General features: G+C 40.3%; 2 protein-coding genes across 3 annotated transcripts in view; one reads left to right on the forward strand and one right to left on the reverse strand.

Annotated features, from left to right (window-relative positions):
* Window positions 1–12,539, forward strand: RAB5IF (RAB5 interacting factor). The gene is made up of 4 exons (XM_074292586.1): window positions 1–315; window positions 5,862–5,965; window positions 10,447–10,576; window positions 11,974–12,539. Exons 1-4 carry the CDS (start codon window positions 202–204, stop codon window positions 12,013–12,015), a joined length of 390 nt encoding a protein of 129 aa, XP_074148687.1. The 5' UTR covers window positions 1–201; the 3' UTR covers window positions 12,016–12,539.
* Window positions 12,252–21,812, reverse strand: part of SLA2 (Src like adaptor 2) — a 26,448-nt gene continuing 16,887 nt past the window's right edge. Inside the window, exons 6-8 of one of the 2 annotated variants that reach the window (XM_074292574.1) lie at window positions 15,480–15,629; window positions 14,325–14,457; window positions 12,252–13,786 (exon numbers count right to left, since the gene is read on the reverse strand). In XM_074292574.1, coding sequence (XP_074148675.1) covers window positions 13,612–13,786; window positions 14,325–14,457; window positions 15,480–15,629 — 458 coding nt within the window. In that variant the 3' untranslated portion in view covers window positions 12,252–13,611. The remainder of the gene's footprint in view (window positions 13,787–14,324; window positions 14,458–15,479; window positions 15,630–21,812) is intronic. The other variant, XM_074292576.1, reaches the window with a different exon arrangement.

Here is a 21,812-nt window from a genome sequence, read left to right on the forward strand (position 1 = left end):
CACCTCCCCCTCCCAACCCCCACCTCGGATTTGATCGCGCGCACCGCCTGCTTAGCTGTAGGGCGGCTGGACTCGGAGCCGGCTGGCTGAAAGTGGGCTGTTGGGCGCTGTGAGAGGGAGGCTCGGCTCCCTGGCTCCAGGCCCGGCCCAGCGTTAGGACGGAAGGACGGACGGACTGACGGAAGGACGGACTGAGGGAGGATGAGCGGCGGGAGGCGGAAGGATGAGCCGCCGCAGCCGCACCTGGCCAACGGCGCCCCGAAGGGCTCGGCCTGGAGCAAAGCGCTGCGGAGCGACGCGGCCTGGGAGGACAAGGTGCGGAGTCGGCGGGGCGGGGAGCAGGGGGAGTAGGAGTGTCCGCGCGCTGGGGGAGCCTGTCACACCGGGCAAGAGCGCGTGTGCGCGCACGTGAATGGGAGCACCCTAGTGCCCGGGCAGAAAGCGCGCGCCCGCGCGTGCAGGTGGAGAACTTGTCATCTGGAGGCACAGGGGGAGAGCCCACGTGCTTGGGTGAAGGAAGGTTTGTAAGGTTTGTTTTAAGGAGTTTCATATGCAGGAGAGGGGGAGTGAGGGCTTCGTGCGTGTGCAACTCTGGCCTGTCACACGCCGGCAGAGTTCGGGTGGGCTTTGTGTGCGGTGACCCGTCACCGTGGTGAAAAAGTAGAAGGATTCATCTATTTGCATGTTGTGGGGAGAAAGGGGAGGAAAGGTCATGCTGGGCCACTCGCGTCACTTCTCCGGACCCGTGAGGAAGGCCTGGAGGAGTGACTGGGCTTGGCTTATGGCTGACGATTAATAAGTGCTAGTGTTCAAGTTTGTAAGCGCGTTCCACTCACTCCTTACAACGGTCCTGAGAAGCAGATGCTGTTGTTACCCCGGTTTCGCAGAGAAGGACGGTTGGGAAGAGAGAGTGGCGCTCCGAGGGCCACCCAGCTCTGGAAGGAACTAGTGAGGAAGGCGAGGAGGGAGGGGCAGATTTTGCGTTCTGAAATGGCCCCTCTGAACCCCTCATCCTCTGCGGTTGTACTATGAGGACGGTGAGGGTACCTGACTAGGTAAATGGGTGTGTTTGTGGATGTCCACTTTAATCGCCGAATTTCGGGATTAGAATTGTCTTCCAGCCCCGCAGGGAGGGGGAGCTCACAACCTTCCCCACCAATCAGACAGCACCAGTTGTTGGAAGGTTTGCCCGACTTGAAGACTGAAGTGGCCTCTTTGAGGGAGCAGGATGAAGGAACCAACCCAAAATAAACAGTTATCTTTCTCTCCCTGTGCTTTTCTTCAGTCAAAAAAGAAAGCCCTAGTTCCTTCCCTCATGTGCCATGAACTCGAGGCCTTTTACTCTCCTGGTTCCTGCTCTCTGGGCTCTCCAGGTGCTTTTAATCACCGGTAATACTTGTGTGGTGAGACTTTTGAGTGAGAGTGGATGTAGGAGAGGTGGAATTTTAGAGCTTTTGAAGCATTCGATAGAGAACCAATTATGAGTAGTTATTTTTGTGAGGGAGGGGAAGCTGGGAAAGAAGATTGTTACCTTGCTCTTAAGTGACAGTGAGGAGCTATTTCATGTCTGAGGTCCAGGAATGTGTGAAAGATAACATGTACGGGGGAAGACTGGGAGTGGGGGTGCAGATGGAAAGTGGCAGAAGAGAGGCTCTGAACCTAAGGGTTGTGTGAGAGGAGATGCAGCTCGGCATAACATAATGGAATGATTCCTGGGCTCGGGAGGATGTCGGGGCAATTTAATTGGTGGCGCGAGGCCTGTCCATCAGTGACTTAAAAGAGCCATTTCTGAACTGCAGCAAATATGTAAAATGCAAAGACTGCATTAGATAATCTCTACAAACCCTTTCAATCTCTGACACTTTGTGATTCTGTTTGTGTGTGTGACAAGAACCTCAAAGGATCTATCCCTAATCTTTTTATTTCTTATACCTTCCTTAAACACTCTCTTCCTCCCTTTACTTCCCTCTCCCCCCACATTCTGCATCATCCAAAGTAGAAGGTGAGCAGGACCATATTTGTCATCAAAGAAAGATATGGATCTAGAGACAATATTGAGAATCAGCAGTTGAATGTGTTGAGGTTAGGTTAATATTTCTCTCTTTGTCCATTCCCCAAACCTGAAAGGTTAATATTGGGGCTGGAGTATGTTCTGACTTCATTTCCTTTACTATATCTGGAACTTCCAGGTCTGAGGCGTGCCATTTTGAATTTTATATCTACTCTCTTGATTTTCTAAGACCAATAATGTCAGGTTCCTCTGCTTTGTTGAGTATTCATTTCTGACTCTCCCAAGGCTCCACAGCCCTGCCATACTGGCCACTAGCCTAGTTTCATAGTCATTGTATATCTGCTTTTGCCCTGGTTTTTAGACATGAGGTGACAGGCAGTTCAGCCTTTCTTTACTAACTTGTAGGAGTATGCCTACCTCTTGCAAAATCAGGAGCCATTTGTTTGTTATCACCTCTGTAAGCCATTGCCAAATTTTTAGTTAGTTCATTGTAAGAAGTGGCTTTTGGACCCACATACAGATAAGAAGCTAGAAATTTTTATATACTTCTATATCAGAACGCTCTTTCATGTTTTTTGACATGTTGAATTCCTTTTATTTATGTGCTGGCATCTTCTTCCCATATGGTCTTCCCTCTTCAACATATATGTATCGACCAAGTGAAAGAGTGATTAAGTGTGTACCAGGAAGAGCTTCTATCTTAGGTACCAACTAGTTAGTTGTTAAGTCTTATTTAATTAGTCCTGAGAGAATATCATCTGCTTACCCTCTTTTTAGATCTTTATACTTTTGCATTAGCCTCCCCAATTGGTTTTCCAGCTTCTGTTCTCTTCCTTCTCTAATGCATCTGCAAAGTTGTCAAATTAAAATTTCTAAAATGCAAATTTGACCATTGCACTACTATGCTCAAAAATCTAACGACTTGTTATTGCTATCTTTCCAGCTCTAATGCCATAATCCTATGATGATCCGATATCCTAGGGCATCTCATAGTGGGGAGGAGAGGTAACAAATATCTTAAAACTTGGAAATTTGGGATGGTATTGTTACTTATTAACAATGTTCGTTGATATCAGTGAAAAGCACCAAAGAGTTAATTTTTAAGAAGTAATGAGATGATCAGGAATAAAGATAAATCTGGCTCATCCATCGTCCACTTCAATTACTTGGACTGCTGGCAAATGCATAGCATTTACTTCATGAATTTTCAAAAAGTAAAAATTTTCCCTTTTAGCTTCATGAAACTGGAATAAAGCTTCTTTGAAAAAGAACTTATCTTGGGGAATTTTGTATCTGATATTAAACAAATATCAGTACTTTTTATATTGTGGAACCCTTACTGATTTGACCTCATATTTAAATTTAACAGTTGTTCCTTTGGGGTATATTTTAGCCTATCTTGTGCATATCTTTGATATAAACCCTGATGGAAGTCACTTCATTTTGACAGGTAAGGTTGAATTAACTTCCATAGAGAATTAATCTGATAATATGAGAATATAATATCTTGCTGGTTGACATTCAGCTATAAAATTTAGTTTTATAAAGCTTCAGATATGTACAAGATATCTAAAAGTCTGATTTCCAGAATCTAAAAGAACTGGCTTGCAGAATTTCTCTCCTAAGTCTGGCAAGAGTTTATTAAATGTGTTGCCACTATCCTAGTAGGAGTTTATATTGAATCCCAGCCTTAGGAACCAGTTTTGTTTTGTTTTTGTTTTTGTTTTTGTTTTTGGTTTTTTTTTTTTTTTTTCTTTTTTCCTGATGCTGGGGTTAAGTGACTTGCCCAGGATCACACAGCTAGGAAGTGTCTGAGATCAGCTTTGAACTCGGGGCCTCCTGACTTCAGGGCTGGTGCTCTATCCACTGTGCCAGGTAGCTGCACCTGTTTTGGTTTTCTTAATCCATTGTTTCCCTCAATGTCATAGGGCTGTTACTCAATCTTGAGTTACAAAAAATATTGCCATTTGCAACCTGTAAATTTCTGCATCTAGTTAATTTATGTAAAATTTTTGTACATTGCCTTAATGTTCTTGCATGGCCAGTAGAATACCAAAATTTGTAAGTCACCCTAAGAGTTGACAATTGTAATGTCATTTTGTAAGAATAAATAAAAGTGCTTCCAGTAAACTAGGAAAAAAAAAGGTAATGTACTAGTAACAGCAGTATTATATACTATGATCAACTGTGAATGACTTTTCTCAGCATAACAAAGGTAGTTCTCAAGGACCTATAATGAAAAATGCTATCCCTCACAGAAGAAAGAACTGGTAGAGGCTGAATGCAAGCAAAGCATACTTTTTTCCTTTATTTTTCTTGGGGTTTTGTTTTTTTTGTTTTTTTGGTTTTTTTGGGGGTTTTTTTGGTCTTCTCTCTTTTACAACATGGCTAATATGGAAATACATATTCTGTATTCATCTGTATAATCCATAGCAAATTGCTTGTCTTTTCAAGAAAGGGAAAGAATTTGAAACTCAGAATTTTTTAAAAAGTATAAAAAAAATAGTTTTTACATATAATTGAGGGGAAAAAAGAATATGTTGAAGCTACTTATAAAGATCACAAAAGGAATGTAGAGGAATGTAGTAAATAATTTGTGTGCGTGGATGTGTTTTGAGGAAAACTTGTCTCCTTGGAGTGAATGTATATGTGTGCGCCTTACTTTTAAAGCTCTCCACAATTTGACTCCCTCTTTCCTTTCTCATTTTATTTAATATTATTCTCTTTACATATGCTCCACTCCAAATTGGCCTGCTAGGTGTTCTCCTTAAGGATGTCCCAAATTCACATAAGTGAATATCTGGAAGGTACTCTCTCCTCATCTCTACCTTATAGAATCTTTAGCTTCTCTCATATTCCAGCTCAGAGAACACATCCTACACAAGGCCATTTTTAATCTTTTGACATCTCTTTCTCATTAACACTGTATGTCAAAATTATTTTGCATATACTTTGTATTTACATGTCTATAGTATATAGTTATATGTCTATAGACATATAATATATGTCTATATAATATATATAGTATATATTCCACTTATGGAATGTAAGCTTCTTGAGGACAGGACATCTTTGTATTTCCTGTACGTAACCCAATGCCTTCCACATAGATGACAGTAATAAATGTTGAACTGAATCTATCTAGATCTTCCCATTCAGTTCCTGATTTATGTACAAAGATTAGAAATAACATGAGATATATCCATGAAATCCAGATTAGCTACTATCCTTAAAAATGTTTTTCATATGCCTTATAAAATTGGCCTCAGCTACTAGAACTATTCACTGCATTCCTTTTGTAAATTTTATAAATAGTCTTAACAAACTACTTAAAATTTTGATTCTTTTGCTTTCATTTGTACCAACTCTCTTGGCGGAATATTATACAACCCCAATATTCCTAGGTTTGAAATTTGTTCTCTCCTCTCCACAGTAGGATGCCTTAAGATATATAATCTTCATAGGATTTAGAGCTTGGAAAGACCAACTTCCTTGGGTTTTTTGTTTATTTCATTTATTTAACTTTGGGGGGCTGTTTTTGCACTTATTAGTATTTAAGTTTTTTTCTCATTACATGCAAATACAATTTTCAGTATTCATTTTCATAAGATTTTAAGATCCAACTTTTTGTCTTCCATTCTCTTCCCTCCCCAAGACAAGCTGTCTGATATAGCAACCTCTTTACACTACAGATAAGGAAACTGAGGTCAAGAAAGGTACCTAAGGTTCCACAGCTACAGAGGCAGTGTTGGAAGCTAGATTGTCTCTCATTCTCTCCAGGCTGCCTGTCTGACTAATTGCAGGTCAAGCACATTCAAGGGCCAACTCTAACTATTTGCCTTTTCCACAGGATGAGTTTTTAGATGTGATCTACTGGTTCCGACAGATCATTGCAGTTGTCCTGGGAGTCATTTGGGGAGTGGTGCCTCTGAAGGGCTTCGTGGGAATAGCAGTGTAAGTCATAGCCTCTCTTATTATAAGGTAAAATAAAGACCTTTCCTCCACTGAAACATAGAACATTGATTCTTCAGAGAATTGCTTTATTTTACAATGTTTGTGCTTTGCTTTTAGAGTATAGAAGAATGAACTAAAGCAATTCCTTGCCATTGGGAGTTGAACTCTCAGAAGTTTCAAAATTCTATCTGAAAGTATTTGTTGAATAGAGAAAGAAGAGGTAGTATGGTGTAGTGGAAAGCACAAAGTCAGAAGATCTGAGATTGAGTCCTAGCTGTTCTGCTTGTGATAGCTCTGTGATCACATGAAAATTATTTATTTCCTCAAGACTCATTTACCTAATCTATAAAATGAGAATAACACACACTACATCTCACAGGATTGTTTTAAGAAAAGCAGTTTGTCAACTTTAAAATTCTATAGAGTTTTGTTATGGTTATCATTATGTTATGGTATCAACTCTGGGCAGCTGAATTTTTGCCTTAGCAAGGGTTCCTTTAAATCCTTGCCTCTCAAGGGATTATAAGTGGAAAACATTGTGCGGATGTATATAACTGTGTTGTCATCCTTTGTTATCTGGAGAAAAGTCTGTGGCAGGCCTGATGGTCACAACTCCTGCCTCCCAAGGCTCTCCTAGGATAAAGAGGGCTGGTCCTCATGTGAGTGGCTGTTATTTCATGAGGTTTTAAGAATATGTCCACCCGGCTATAAGACTAAATGAAAGGGGTCTCTTATCAGAATAATGGGAGTCCTTGAGGCAAGGGTGCTTTTGAATCAAGCCTGTGTTTTCTTACTTCATAGGTAAAGTAGACCCTCCCACCTTCTGCTGAAAACAATTCCAGTTGATTGGGGGGGGGGTAAAATATACCTTGATCATGGAGCACTGTCATGACCATTCATTCTTTTGCTCTTTACAGCAGCCCTGTGATATTATGTTATCTTTCAGATGAGGAAACTGAGACTCATGGTTATGGGCCAGTTAAGTGATACAGCTGGTTTGGTACTCTCTGGTGGCTCTTTCCACTGTCTCAGGATTCTGCCAGCCCAGTGTCATTGTATCATTTAAGGATCTTGTCATTTTTTCAGTGATGCAGATCAAAAACCTGCTGTGATTGATAGATGGTCTTCAACAATTGCTAAGGCAGAAAAATGAATTGCCCTGTAGCTCGCTTAGTTAATTGGGTCCCAGAGAGCAGATGTATATACAGTGTTACTGCTCTCTGTTCTTGAAATCTTTTCAGCTTGATAGAAGTTGTCCAAGCTCGATCTCTATTGCATGTTTCATTGCCTTCAAGGACCCAGGGCACTTCCATGTGAAGATGAGGCATCACAGTAGGAGCTGAGGGGAAGGAAGATAAGCTTCAAACGTTCCCTTTCTCTTCCTCAAAAAAGTTATGGATACTTGTTGATCAAGTGCCTTCCTTTAACTTGCATTCTTCTTAGGGCAAGTGTTTCCTTAGCATATACTGTGTTCCCAGTCCCAGACTTTGTTACATTGTAGAGCCTTCCTTCCCAGTAACTAACTGCTGCCCGAGGGAACTAACATTGTTATTTTGGGATTTGGACCTGTGACTTCATTGATATAAGAAATCTCAGTGAAGAAATTCCTCTACCAAGGCCATCTGCAACTGTTCTGCAATTCATAGCCTTAAAGGGTTGCCTGAGGAGAGGCCAAGAGACATCCAGGATCACAGAGCCAGTGTGTTAGAGGCAGTACTTGAATCTAGGTCTTCCTGACTCTGAGGCTAATTCTTGATCTGCTGTGCCATATTGCTTGGTAACTTATGTTACCAGTAAATATATATAGCATCTTTCGAGTCTGAGGTTGGTATTAAAATACTCTTTAAAAAAAATATGGAAGGTACAAATTAATTCTTCAAATGCTCCAACCCCCCTCACTTTCAGTCTCCTTGCCCCATTTAGGCTTTCTGAGGGAGAGAAAGCAAAACCAGATGAGTGAAAATGCTAATGAGCAGTGAATTGGCCCTGAGCCCAGCCTTGGAAGAGAGGAGCAAGGAGAATCTCAGAACAAGAGGAAGTGGCTGATCTTCAGCTATGTGAGGTCAGGTCTCTAGGAAAGGAGATAACTCTAGTGTTAATCCAGGTTCTTTGTATAAAAAATGTCACCAGATATTTATGTAGCATTTTCTGACTGACAGGCACTTTGTATTATCTCATATTCTTACAACCTAGCTTTAAGTCTTGTCTTCATTGATTTCTGTTCTGTTACCTTAGAGAGGTCACTGAGCTTGTTTCTTTATCTGTAAAAGTAATCCTTGCTCTGTTGCTTTGAGAACCAAATCGATGTGTACAGAAAGCATTTTGCAAATATAAAGGACTATATTAATGTGGTTAGGATTTTTTTTTTTCCAATTGCATGTTTTCAATATTCATCTTTGTAAAATTTTGAGTTCCAGATGTTTCTCCTTTCCTCCCCTCCTCAGAACAGCAAGCAATCTAATATGGGTTGGACATGTACAACGATTAATATTAATGAACAGGCATTGTTATCCCTACTAAATAGAAATTTGAGAAAACTGAGACTATCCCCCCCACCCCCATGAAATTAAGTATTTTACCAAAGTTTCATGGATAACAAGTGTAAACAGAGGACTGAAACTCTCTCTTCTGACTAGAACCTTGTCTTCTGATGTTTAATGATTCCAGTGTTATATCTTAAGGAGTGAATTTAGCTACTAGAACAATTACTTTTTCTTTCAAACAAGTGATAAGAAACAACCCTGATGAGTGTAAAGAACTAGTTGTGTAGAAAATAGGCCTTTTCTTGACTTTGGTTAGATCTAATGAAATAATATTGTATTGCTTTACCCCAAGATAGCCTTACCTTGAGTCTTTGCTCCCACACTGTTCTGCCAGTATACTATACGCTAAGCTTACAGAGTACTGACATGCCTCCAGAATAGGCTTTTTCACACTCTTGGTATACACCTTGTTTGGAATTCTCAGGAAAGGCTATAGGGACTGTTCTGTGGTTTATACAGAAGTTTTTTTAAATTTTCCTTAGCCTGAGTGTCTTATATTTGGCTTGGCTTTTACTTTCTGCTTATCACTTCACCTCTTCGCCTGGATTAGTTTTGGGTTAAGAGAAGGGTTGAGCTCATAAAAGTTGCCTTTTAGGTCAAAATGTCCTGGTATTTCTCTTACAGCACATCATTAAAATGGTTTTAAGTGAAAATCATCTCAATTCCCTTCAATCACTTAAGAGCTGAAGTAGCTAATACTGTTACCATGGGGGGATGTGTGTTTACTCTTTAGATATTGTCTATTCCCAGAATTTGGAGATTTTGTTTAGTGATCAAAGTGACTGCTGCTGAGCTACTCTCTAGCTCTAGCCTCTCTGCTGGGGTTGATTTTTGTTTGTCTTAAAATAGTGACCAGTCAAAAGTCATTCCAAAGCCAGTCTCTTTATTACTTCTTGAACATGTTAAGTTTATTATTGTCCTTCCTTCATGAATAGTTCCCTTCCCTCTCTCCATGAATCTTGGCCTTGTTTCATTATTTAGCAATTTTATATATTTAGTTCCTATTTCCATGCAGATTTAGCTCTTTGAGGGCAGAAGCAATGTCATTTTCCATGTGTTCTGGATATAGCATATATATAACGTAGGACTTGGCACATAATAAACCTCAATTACCTGAAGTGCTTCCTGCTGCTGAAGCTTAGAGAGATTATAAAAGAATTAGAATATTTTAATAGCTATTTATTGATTGATTGGATAATCTCTCCCATTTTCCACTTAAGATAAATAATTAAGACATGAATGTTTATATATCTTACAGTTCCCTGCCCTTTATCAGTCAAAATTAGATGGACCAGGAGCATAAAACTAAGCTTGAGTCATTTTGGATGTAGAAATTATGGCCTGACTCTACTCCCTAAGTAGTCCCCAGTTGCTTTTTTTTTTTTTTTTCCAGCAGACATGATATAGGACACCTGAGTATTTGGTAGTTTTGTCACAAGCCTGCAGAAAACCCAACATTGGTGCCTCAGGTCTGTTTTAGTGAAGGTATTGGACAACCCTTCTCAAACACTGTTTCCATTAGTCATTCTGAGGGATGAACTAAGTGATGGGGTCCAGGTACTGCTGCTGAGCAACAAGGTAAATTCTAAAAGAATTATGCCATTCTCTGACAGCACTGGTAAGGAAAAGATTAGCCCTTTATAACAGTGCCAAGATTTATAGTGTAGAACTTGTGCTCTTTGTATTAGCCCCCAGGGGTGAAAATGGTAAAAGCTAACTGGGTATGTTTTACTCTTGTTACTGCAAGTAAAATCCTAGAATCTTACCAAGAGTTGACCTTCTTGAGTTATACCTCAAGTGGCACTTCTTGTTGTAAAGGCAATCTCTAATTTGGGGACAAAGGGATTTTTTTTTTTTTTTTTTTTTAAACCTTAAATCTTGTAGCATGTTCTTAATTTTCCAAATTGTGATGAGGCTTAATACATCTCCTCTTTTCAGATTCTGCCTGATCAATGCTGGAATCTTGTACCTCTACTTCAGCAGCTTCCAACAAATTGATGAGGAAGATTATGGTGGGACATGGGAGCTTACAAAAGAAGGTTTTATGACATCTTTTGCACTATTTATGGTAATTATTTTCTTTCTTCAAACTGTAGTAGATTCTGGTTATTTTGATAAATTAGAATCCTTTATTCTCAGGCTTGGAAAGGACCTCTAAGGTCATCTAGACCAGGGTTTCTTAAGTGGTCACTATCCCATATTCTGGGAACTGATGTGAAATTATGATTTATGTTAAATGTTTGATTTATATGCCTATTTTATATGTATTTACACCCAGGATCAGATACAAATTTCTTGGGACTCACAAGTGAAAACAAATTAAAAAGAAGCACTGATCTAGACCAACCCTATCTTCCTGTTGGATAAAATTCTTTTAAGAGGAGCCCTTGGCAAAGTAATAGGTCCATCTTCTCATTAAACACCTCCAGTGAACTCACTACCTTAGAAGTGAACCTATTCCATTGTTAAGCATCTATTTTTAAAATTTCCTCTACATATTAGGATGAAGTCTGCCTTCAGCAATGCTAATCTTTCTTCTCTTTAAGTATCTAAAGACCTTATGCTTTTATCTCCCCTAGGTCTTCTATTCATCAGGCTCAACAAGCAAAGTTTATTCTGATGACATGGTTTCTAGCACCATCCTCCCCTAGATATATTATTTCAGTTTTTCTATGTTTATCCTAAAGTGAGACCCAGATTTATAAATAGTATATTCCAGATTGATTTGACTGGAATAGAGAACAATAGAACTGGTATCTTTTCTAAACCTTAAACTCCTGTTACTGTCACCTGAGGTTCTATCAGATTTGGGATACCACGATCCATTATGTTACTAGCCCATTATAGAGACTTATTTACAAGCTATACTATCTCAAAGAGCTGTTTATAGTTAATTATTTTTGTATACTATGCACATAGTAGTTTAGGTTTTTAGGTACTGGGGTATAAATATAAAATGAGAGCCTTTCCTGAAGATGCTTACATTCATGTTGTCTGTTTGAGTGCTTCTGATTTCCAAATATTTCAGGTTCTTAGATCTGTTTCGCCCTTGGTTCAAATTTTGGCTCTTGAGCATACTGGTAGCATGAGCTTGGCACAGGTTAGACTTGAGGGTTGCCCTCATCTTTGATCTGCAGGATCTCAGATGTTAGCTTCTAGTTCTGGGTTTGAATCCTGCCTAAGAAGATTATGATTTAAAGTAATATTTTCAGACACAACAAGAGCTTATTACAAATAACCATCTTTCAGTAGCTTGATTTGTGTAGCAAAACTGTTTCCCTTAGCCATTTAGCAACATTAGGGTCCCTGATTCAGGTCTTCCTGAGAAGCAGCCTTGGTAGGAATTTTCCTTACTGGTACAGTGGCTCTACAGGGAACTAGGAGACTACCTACAGCCTGTTTCCATCACTCCATAACCTCAAGATTTTCTGTTGGGATTAATTTCTGTTCTTGTGTCTCCTTTAGGTTGTTTGGATCATCTTTTACACTGCCATCCACTACGACTGACAGGCTGCATCCCATACTTGCTAGCCCTGTTCATTCAAAAGGACATTCTAATCACAGGCCAGAAATGTGCCAGTGGTCAGGGGCATTTCGGTCACAAAGAGAATGTGATGCCCTATTCTCCCAAACTGAGAATCCGAGTGTTGGTCCACCAGTGTTTTATACCAGTGTCGTTTCTTGGAACTTTTAAACAAGCCATCCCTATTTTGAAAGCATTACTGAACTGTTCCATCACGACTATTTTCCATGCCTTTATTGACTACCCATCACTAATATCTGTTGGCTGAATGGATCTAGTAATTTCATTTAACTTAGATCTGAATGAAATGTTAAATTGTCTCGTCTTCCTCAGTTGTCCATCAGGCACACAATTTTAAAGATATCAACGGCATTTTATGGTGTTTTGAGTTGTTCTTGGACAAAGCATGGCAGAATGTATGTGGTTCATAATACAGTACTTGTCTAATGATAGTTTCCATTGTAGAATGTTTTAAGATAACTTGAATAAATCGAATCTTATTAACAGATCTCCTAAGCCTTTGATTGAAAGTTTGAGGAGCTACCAAAGTAGCCATTCAAGAAGGGGTCTGCTTGTGTCTACAGGAAGCATTCCTGGCCCAAGATTGCCCTGATGATTTGATCTCTGCCCCCATTCAGGCCTCTTCCCTCTGAAGTGTTATGTAGTGGGAACAGAAGCACTGTTTTATCCAGCCCCTTCATGTTATACAGGAGGAAACCAAAGTTCAGACAAGTGACTTTGCTTAGGGTCATAGAGCCAGTTAGTGGAAGAGGCAGGATTGGAACCCAGTTTGCTTGCCCTTTTCTCATCTGCACATTCCTAATGTGAGCCTCAGACCAGCCTTTGGGTAAAATAGATTAATGAGAAGCCAGATTCTTGCCTTTAGGTTATGAAGTCCTAGAGATAATGACCTTCAAAAGCCTGGATGAAGGTTCAGATAGTAGCAATTGCATTTCTACCCACAAGATGGCAGAAGAGCCTGTGGTAAGGCTAGTGATGGATCTCCATCTCCCCCATCTCAGAGGACACTGATGGAAATTGGTCCAGAGGGAGAAGGAAGCAAGGCAGAGATGGTAGGTGACTCACAAAGATGGGACGGTGACCAAAAGGGCAGGGAGAGGCCAGATGGAGCAGCTCAGACAGGGAGGATGTGGAAAGCAGCCATCTGCTCATGCAGAATAGGATTGACTCTGGGGGAACAAGTTACAGGCCTAGGTAGTTGAAGATTTTTACCATTAACATCAGAGCTAGTTTTTAAGTTGTATTGAAACTTGTTCCCTTTGATTTTAAGACAGCCTTTTTGGTATTTGTCTCAAGTCTAGAACCCTGTGGAGAATTGACTACTGGCTATTCCACCCAGGACAGAAAAGGCCTGAGCCTTTCTGTCCTGGGCTTTGGTACTGTTCCCAGTAACCATGGCCAGGAAAAGGCTGCAGAGCACTGACTAGGCAACTTCTAGTTCCCATTTTGGGAGACATTACCAACCTATGAAGACAAATGGGAGAAGGAAGTGTCCTTAAAGGAAAATCTGCCCCGAGAGCCCTTGCATATCACCTCCCCAGAATCAGCAGAGGAGAAGACTAGGAGAATCTCAAGGTGCTTTGATCCTTATTCCCCTTCTTGAGTCTTCTCTGGCCACTGATGTCCAGTGATGGATCCTCAGTCATGCTGATATAGGTGCCAATTGCCTCTCGGAGCCCCACACTAATGGGACTTGTGTCACCTGAGGAGGATACCTCTGAGAACAAGAGTGAGCTATATGGAGGGAAGACAGAATGAGTGAGATCAGGGATCATTTGATGTCTTCCATATGCTTCACATTTCATATCACTCAAATTTTGTTCTTTTAATTAAGGCTTAGAAACCTACTGTGGTTCCCCACTGTCCAAATGCCTTCCACTATCTGGTCTTCTCTTTACATATACACAGTCTAATCCCTGGTTCTTCAACTTGCCCCTTATTCAGGCTAATCAACAAGCATTAACTAAGTACCTGCTTTGTTCCTCAAGCCGTACAATGTCTCATCACTTTGTTCTACTTGTGCCATCCCAGATTTGAAATTCTTCCTTTTCCACCTGTTAAATTCCTGTCTGCCCCTGAAGGCTCAGGTCAAAGCCCACTTCCAATAAGTCTTCCCTAAGCTAGCACCTCATAGTTTTTAGCATTGATAATATCTATAGGATTGTTTCTTGCATGTAACCTCAATTTCCCCATCTTGATTCTGAACTGTCCTAGGGTTTAGCACCTCTCCTCCAGCCTCAGAGCTAGCCTTGCAATCAGGAATGTCTCTTACCTGTCCACTTCTTCCCAGTTGAGAGCTGGTTTCTGTACAGACACTGGTGGTGGGATATTCTTCGAAGGAAACGGATCCACTCGATGAAAGACACAGGGCTCCTTAAGCAAGGAGCAGAGGTCATCTGCCATCTCTGTGGAAGAGCTATCCCATGTCACTCAGATCCTGCTTCCCCACCTAGCTTAGCCACTGTCCACCATCCACTCCCTCCTCTAGGAAGAAGCCTTTCCTGCTCTCAGGGCCAGACCAGCTGGGCCTGTCTGCATCATTTTCAGGTCCCCCAGGATAAGGAATCTGAATAATAATGTTAATGGTGTTGAAAGTGACCCAGCCTGGGAATCAGGTTTGTAATTCTGGTTCTGCCACTGACTTCACTGTGAGACATTTGAAAGGTAAGTTGATTTTAAGGGTTCCTTTTCAGATCTGACAATAAAACTAATTATTATCAATTACTCTATGTGTTGGATATATTAAGGCAACTTGGGGTTAGACTACCACCTCACTGGTCTAACTCCTGCCCTAGAGGATGATGGCCCTCACAAAAAACATCTAGGGCAGTGCCAGAGGGATCCTTCCCTGAAATGGATAACCACTGGAAAAAGAGGTCTGCGAAAACCAATTCCATGGAGCTAAATCACCTTGCCATTGGGGTGTCAGAGCTGGGAAGTCAATAGTAACAATGTGAAGTAGTAGGACCCTTACAGGTTTGCCAGTCTAACCACCTCAGTCTACAGAGAAGTAAACTGAGGTCAGAAAGGAGAAGAAAATTGCTCAAGATCAATTAAGGTAATAATAAACAGGATCTATAGAGCACTTAAATTTGCAAAACAACATTTTTACAAAAAAAAAGTTTCATGTAAGTTCACTTGTTCTCAAATGAAATCTATGAGATAAGCGAGGAAAATAAGCTTCCAAGTCTAAGATAGTATTTGAACTCAGATATTCCTTAGCTAGGTACCATTAAGTATCACACCCAAGATCAGAACTAAAGTATCTAGAATCCCAAATCTAGGACGGTGCAGCATTCTATTTTTCTGGAGGATAAGCTATAGAAAAAGAGAGGGACTGACCCCATCTGGTCAGGATGGTGTCCCAGGTCTCTCCTTTCTGTATATCTATGGATATCTTGACCAAACACTGGATACAGGCCCCTACCTGTATAATGGTCCACCAGTGCCTGGAGTGAGGGGAAGGTGAACCGAGGAGAAATGTAGAACCATCCATTCTCCAAGCGATTAATCCTGTAGTGTCTGACTACATCCCGAGAGGCAGGGCGGCTCAACCTCACTGAAAGGGAATAAGCACCTATCGGAAGGAAGGTGAAGGAGGAAACCCGTGAGGTCCTTGGGGCTGGGGCTGAGTTTGAGGCTCCATAAAAATTCCTTCAAGCCCTAATGGATAGCACAGGGACTGCTAACCTTGGTTAGAGAGAGTCAGGAGGCAAGGGACAGTGAAGGAGCCATAGCTTGGTCCTTGACTCAGTTGAAAACCATGAAGAATCAGTTGTCATTATGGGGAAAAGGTTGGGCTAAAACTGTTCTATTAACCAACTAGAATTTATTAAGCACCTATTATGTGCCAGAAATTGTGCTAAGTTCTGGGCATACAAAGGTATGCAAAAACAAAAAACAACCTGCTGAATGAAAGAAAATTTTCAGGAAAACTTTCTGATATAAAGTATTTTTGAGGAAAGTTATTGAACATCCCCACCAAGATTGGCTAATTGGGAGAAGAGACTTCTGTTCTCCAAGGAGGAATCATATCTCTACAGAGACCTAAGCTTCCTGAACACTTCCTGTGTCTGTAATTCCCTTCCCAGCTGGATCCTGCTAACTAATGGGTTAATGTAAGGTGCTTCTTTAGGGCAGGAAAGTCGATGATTCAGTCCAGATTCTCTTTGTCAATGTTGTACGTGATACAAAGAAGTAGAAAATTATCCTGGGAGACAAACCTGTGTTCTAGTCCCTGGCGTTGTGAACGTTGTTTGGCCATCACTGGTCTTATCTGGCCCTCACTTTATTTGTAAATTGAAGGGAATTGGACTTGATCTCTAAGATCTCTTCTAGCTTTGAAAGTCTATGTTCTATAAAAGGCCCCTCAAGATGAACTCCACAATTGGATTGTAAAGAAGAAAACATCCTAAAGCTTAACGCAATTCCCATGGAAAAAATGAGGCCATGCTCTTAAGATTTTCCTGCTTTTCCCAGCATAGATCTGGGCTGGTCACTTACCCAGTAAGTACTTGGTAGCTGTAAAGCTTCTCAAGGGTTAATTCAGTACCTACTAAAGCTTCCTCTCCAACCCCCTTTTAAAAGTTTTATTTGTGCCTTCTGTCTTTATTCAGTAGCCTCTTTCTGATTGATACACCTTCTCTCCATCTAATGAACCAAGTAAAAGTATAAAAAAATCAAAACAGTGACCTTCTTCTGACAGGCTAGTCCACCACTTCTCTATCAAATGGGGGAGCTATAGTTACTATTCTGAGTTATTCCTGAGCCAGTGTTGGTCATTACAATTATTTTTTGTAATACTACACCAAATACGTTTTTTTTAAATTAATTTTATAATTATAACATTTTTTTTTGACAGTACATATGCATAGGTAATTTTTTTTTTTTTTTAACAACATTATCCCTTGTACTCCCTTCTGTTCCGAATTTTTCCCCTCCTTCCCTCCATCCCCTCCCCTAGATGGCAGGCATTCCCATACATATTAAATATCTTATAGTATATCCTAGGTACTATATATATAATATATATATATATATATATATACACACACAGAACCGAATTTTGTTGTTGTTGTTGCAAAGGAAGAATTGTATTCGGACCAAATAAGTTTAACATGATTGTAGGTGTATAACCTATATCAAATGACTTTCTTTCTAAGGCAATGGGAAGGGGAAGAAGGGAAGGAGAAAAAAATGGAAGTCAAAATCTTACAAAGATAAATAATTGGGGGAAAATACTATTATTTTAAAAAGATACTACCTCTTCATTTTCAGATTTCCCTTTCAGATTTTTACTGTTATAATTTTCCATTGTGTGGCTTTATAAAATTCCAAGCAAAAGACTGGTCTCAATTTTAGGAAAAAAAATTGATTTTTTTTCAATTTGGTTTGTCCTGCTTAAACTTTCAAGTTGTCAGGGCCAACTTGATTCAACAAATACTTTTTAATTTTCTATGATTAAATTGAATTGACAACTTTGAATTTTTAAAATTTAGCAGTAAGTGATCAGTTGGGCACAACATCTTGTGTTTGGAAAAGAGCTATACCTTCATTTCTCAATCTTATTTATTTTTGAGGGGCAATTAGGGTTAAGTGATTTGCCCAGGGTCACACAGCTAGTGTCTGAAACCAATTTTGAACTCGTCTTCCTGACTTCAGGGCTGGTATTTTATCTAGCCCTTCATTTCTAAAAACATTCATCTGCAGGAAGAGAAATATACTAATACATTATTGGTGGAGCTGTGAATTATTCCAATCGCTCTTAACAACAATTTGAAGTCTAATTGGTTGAAGTTATATTTTAACTCTAAGATTCCCCTGCATGTCATTTATTTCAAGACCAAAATTTATCTTTAAGATTTTGACTTCCATTTTTTCCTCTTTCCCTCCCCACTGCCTTAGATAGAAAGCCATTTGATATAGGTTACACACCTACAATCATGTTGAACTTGTTTGTAGCAGTTTTACAAAACCTCATCATTCTTCATCTGTAAAATGAGAAGTGTTGTACTAGGTAGTCTCTAAGATCATTTTAGCTCTGGATCTGTGAACAGATGTGGTCTAACAAGGAAATAGGATGGGAGGTCTACCACTTCCTTATTCCTGACCGAGCTGCCTCTCAAGTTCTTATTAACTATTTAATGGCCACCCCTTTTGAGGCCCAGATCAAATCCTGTCCTTTCCATGAAACCTTTCCTGAGCCTTAAGCAATCCCTCCCCTTTCATTCCTATGGCATTTATGCTGGGGAAAGCCTGGCATGTTTAAAAAAGAAAAAAAGAAAGAAAAGAATTTGTATTGATATCTTTCATCATTTACATTTCCTAATACTTCCTTTTGCTTCCTCCAAGAGTCATCCCTTAAAACAAAGAATAAAACAAAAAGAAGGAAAAACACTAAAGCAAAATCTAACATTATAGGCAATATTCCATATCCATAGTCCCTGAGGGCTACAAAGAAGTCAAAAAGAACAAAAAGACGCCTTCTCTGATCATGGTTTTGTTGGACAGCTTGACCATTAAAATGCATTCGGTTTTAATTGTGTTACTGTTGCTGTTCTTTCCACTTACATCATAGGGATCACGGCACATTATTTTCCCAGGTCTGCGTACTTCACTCTGCATTTCTCCATCTCAGTTTTCCCAGATCCAATATGATTTCATGTTTCTTTCCCATCTCCAACTAGCTTGTGAGGGCAGGGATTATAGCCCGCAGGACCTTGCAGCAGTCTGGGCTGAATCTGCGTGTGGTACTGATGGTACATGAGGTTGGCTCTAAATTCTGAGGTCACTGGGGAGAGGGTGACGAGGGCACAGCTTCTGGAAACTGTCCCTGCGGTGTCACGGACCAAGGCGGGGGCCCAGTACGTTTGTCTGACAAAGTGAAGCAAGCCAGGGTTCTGAACTTTGTGTGTGTCCAAGCTATGGTACTTTCTCATCTCTCCTTCCAGGGGCTCCATCTCTGCCTGGGGACCATCTGTGGGCCCTTATCTCTCGTTGGTGGCACCTGGGATCTCAGCTAGAGGAGCCCTGCGGTTTCCTGTTTGTATAGTGATTGGTCCCCAGGCGCATACACTTTCTTACTTCTCTCCCCAGCCTCCGCCCCCACTCCCCTAGCTGCGCAGTCCCATCTCCTCCAGGGCCCCTAACCTGGCAAGAAAGTTGTTGATATTTAAATAGACAAGGATTGTCCTCCTATACCTGAACTGTAAAACAGCAGGTTAAAAAAAAAAAAAAAAAAAAAAAAAAAAGATTTGGTGGGGTGAGGAATGGAATTGAAGCAGAAAATAAAAATAAGTCCATTTATCAAAGAAGGATTGGCTTTCGATGGCAAAGTAAGTGATATAATCTAAAGTGCCCCAATCCCCAAATATAAAAAACTAATATAGCTAGCATGTATGTGCTTGCTATGTACTGGGCATTTTGTAAATATTATCTCACTCACAATGAACTTGGGAAGTCCATAAGTTAAATGATTTGCCTGGGGTCACATGGCTAATAAATGTCTGAGGTTGGATTGAATTTAGGTCTTCCTGACTCTAAGCTCAGTGCCAACTAGCTCTTTCTGCCCCACCTTCTCCTGGAACTTCAAATTTCTGCAGAGAATCATTCTTTTGGGGCCAGAAAACTTTAGGCTCTTCAATTCTCCATTAGAATACAGATAGCCCAAGAAAGTAGACTTTTTAAATCTGGGGACAAAGGTAAATGTGTGGCATATAGATTTAAAAAATCAATTAAACAAATACAGGTTTAGGAGAGCCAGTTGAAAAGACTCTGGGGGCAGCAAAAGTGATATAGTAGCTTAAAAAATTAAAAAGGCATTATAATTTTGAGAAGGTTGAGAAGGGAGCTGGATCTGTGATTTCATCAGTCTAGGGAACTTTGTAGGTAGAAGCTTCTTCTACCAGTTTTTTCTCCATCTTCATTCTCCTTGACCCCTTTGATGTCCTTTGACACCTTGCTTACTCTCTCCAGGTCTTCAGGACTCCCCCCTCCCCTGGTTCTCCTTCTCTGTGTCCTTGGCTGTATCCTGGCCTTCTCTAATCATAGAGGTTCTGTCACGGGCCTGTTCTTCTCTGGCCATTCTATTTCACATTGGAGTCTAAGCTCCTCTTGGATTTACTTTGTGCTGATGATTCTCAAATCTACCTTTCCTGCCCCTGCCTCTCTGCTCATCTCCAATCTCACATATCCAATTGCCTTTTAGATATCTCAAACCAGATGTCCAGCAGAGACCTTATACTCAATATGTCCAAAACTACTCATTAAATTTCCCCTAAACCCTCCCCACCTTTCTTATTACTGTAGAGGACATCATCCTTCCAGTTTCTCAGGCTTGAAACCTAAGAGTCATTCTGGACTCCTCTCTGCCTCTTAGCCTCCATCAAGGCCTGTCGACTTCACCTTTGCAACATCTCTCCTATATCCCCACTCCCATTATGCTCTGTATTCCATCTTTGGCTCTAGGCATTTTCTCTGGTGTCCCCCATGTCTAGAATGCTCTTTTTATCTCTTCCTCCTGGCTTCCCTAACTTCCTTTAAGTCCCAACTAGAATCCTATCTTCTACTAGAAGCTTTTCCCAACCTCTCAATTCCAGTATCTTTCCTCTATTCTTTATTTTCTTTTTATCCTGTGAAAAGTTTATTTGTTTAAAAAAAAAAGGGGGGGGGGATGATTTTGGATCTTTCTGAAGGTTTCTGGCTCACTTAAAAAAATCAACAATGAAACCTCAAATCCACATAAGGTAGGACTTCAACTTCATCCTCCTGTACTACTCCAAAGGAAGCATGGAGTTTCATCTTTGTTCTCTTATGAGGGAGAAGGAAGGAGCCAGGATAATTGAGATTTGACCTTTATAACCTCAAATCATGGTGGCTTAAATGGGTCAGGCCCTTTGGTACTAATGTGATGTGGGGGCAAATGCAGCAGAAGATCCTTCAATCTGGGTAGGCTCATCTAGTCTTTGTCTATTCTTATCCTACAGATGGGAAAACAAAAACAGAAAGATGAGAAAACTTAAAGTCACACTAAACCTTAGAATCAGACCTAGAATATACTCAAGGAAGTCACTGATATCTTACATCAAATATAAACAATTACCTTTGTAGTCTTGTTATATATGTTTTCTCCTTTCCACATCTTTAGTGTAGTTAATACAACCTTCTTGCTATCTCCTAAATACAGCACTCTGTCTCCCACTCCATCCATACCTTTGGCCTGTAATTAATCCCTGACTGGAATACATTCCCTCATCACCTCTGCCTCCCAGAATCCTTCTTTTCCTCAAGAATTAGTGCCTTCCTTCCTCCCTTTCCCTCAGTTACTTTATCTTTTTTTTTTTTTAAAGCTGGAAGCCAGAAGCAACTGAAGAGACTGAAAAGAGATTTTCTCCAATTCCTGCTTCTTCCAGTCTGCCCTGCCCTTCTGCAGATGCAAAGCATTGCTCTTCACCAATGAGGAGAGTCCTATACAACTGGCTTTTAAAAACAGAGTTACACTTATTAATGTAAATGTTCTCTTTCTCCTTGAAGATAGAAACAGTTCTATTTTTATTGGTTGTAACTATAGCACAGTGTTGGACACAGAGTAGGCACTTAATAAATGCTTATACATTAAGTTATGTATGCTTATACATAAAGTTGCTATACTAATTACCTTCAGTAGAACTAATGTCATGGTTTCCCCCAATCCCACTATGGTCAGATGGACTTTGATTGAATCATCTATAACCTGTGGTCAGAATCTCTTATAGCCAAAGCT

This window comes from Sminthopsis crassicaudata, chromosome 2 (assembly GCF_048593235.1).
Source record: "Sminthopsis crassicaudata isolate SCR6 chromosome 2, ASM4859323v1, whole genome shotgun sequence".
Classification (NCBI taxonomy): Eukaryota; Metazoa; Chordata; class Mammalia; order Dasyuromorphia; family Dasyuridae; genus Sminthopsis; species Sminthopsis crassicaudata.

Excerpts from the sequence above, each read along its gene's own strand:
- RAB5IF (XM_074292586.1), top strand. The coding sequence starts at position 202 with ATGAGCGGCGGGAGGCGGAAGGATGAGCCGCCGCAGCCGCACCTGGCC. Across the intron at positions 5,966-10,446 it reads GGCTTCGTGGGAATAGCAGT|ATTCTGCCTGATCAATGCTG; the intron begins GTAAGTCATAGC and ends TCCTCTTTTCAG. Across the intron at positions 10,577-11,973 it reads CATCTTTTGCACTATTTATG|GTTGTTTGGATCATCTTTTA; the intron begins GTAATTATTTTC and ends TGTCTCCTTTAG.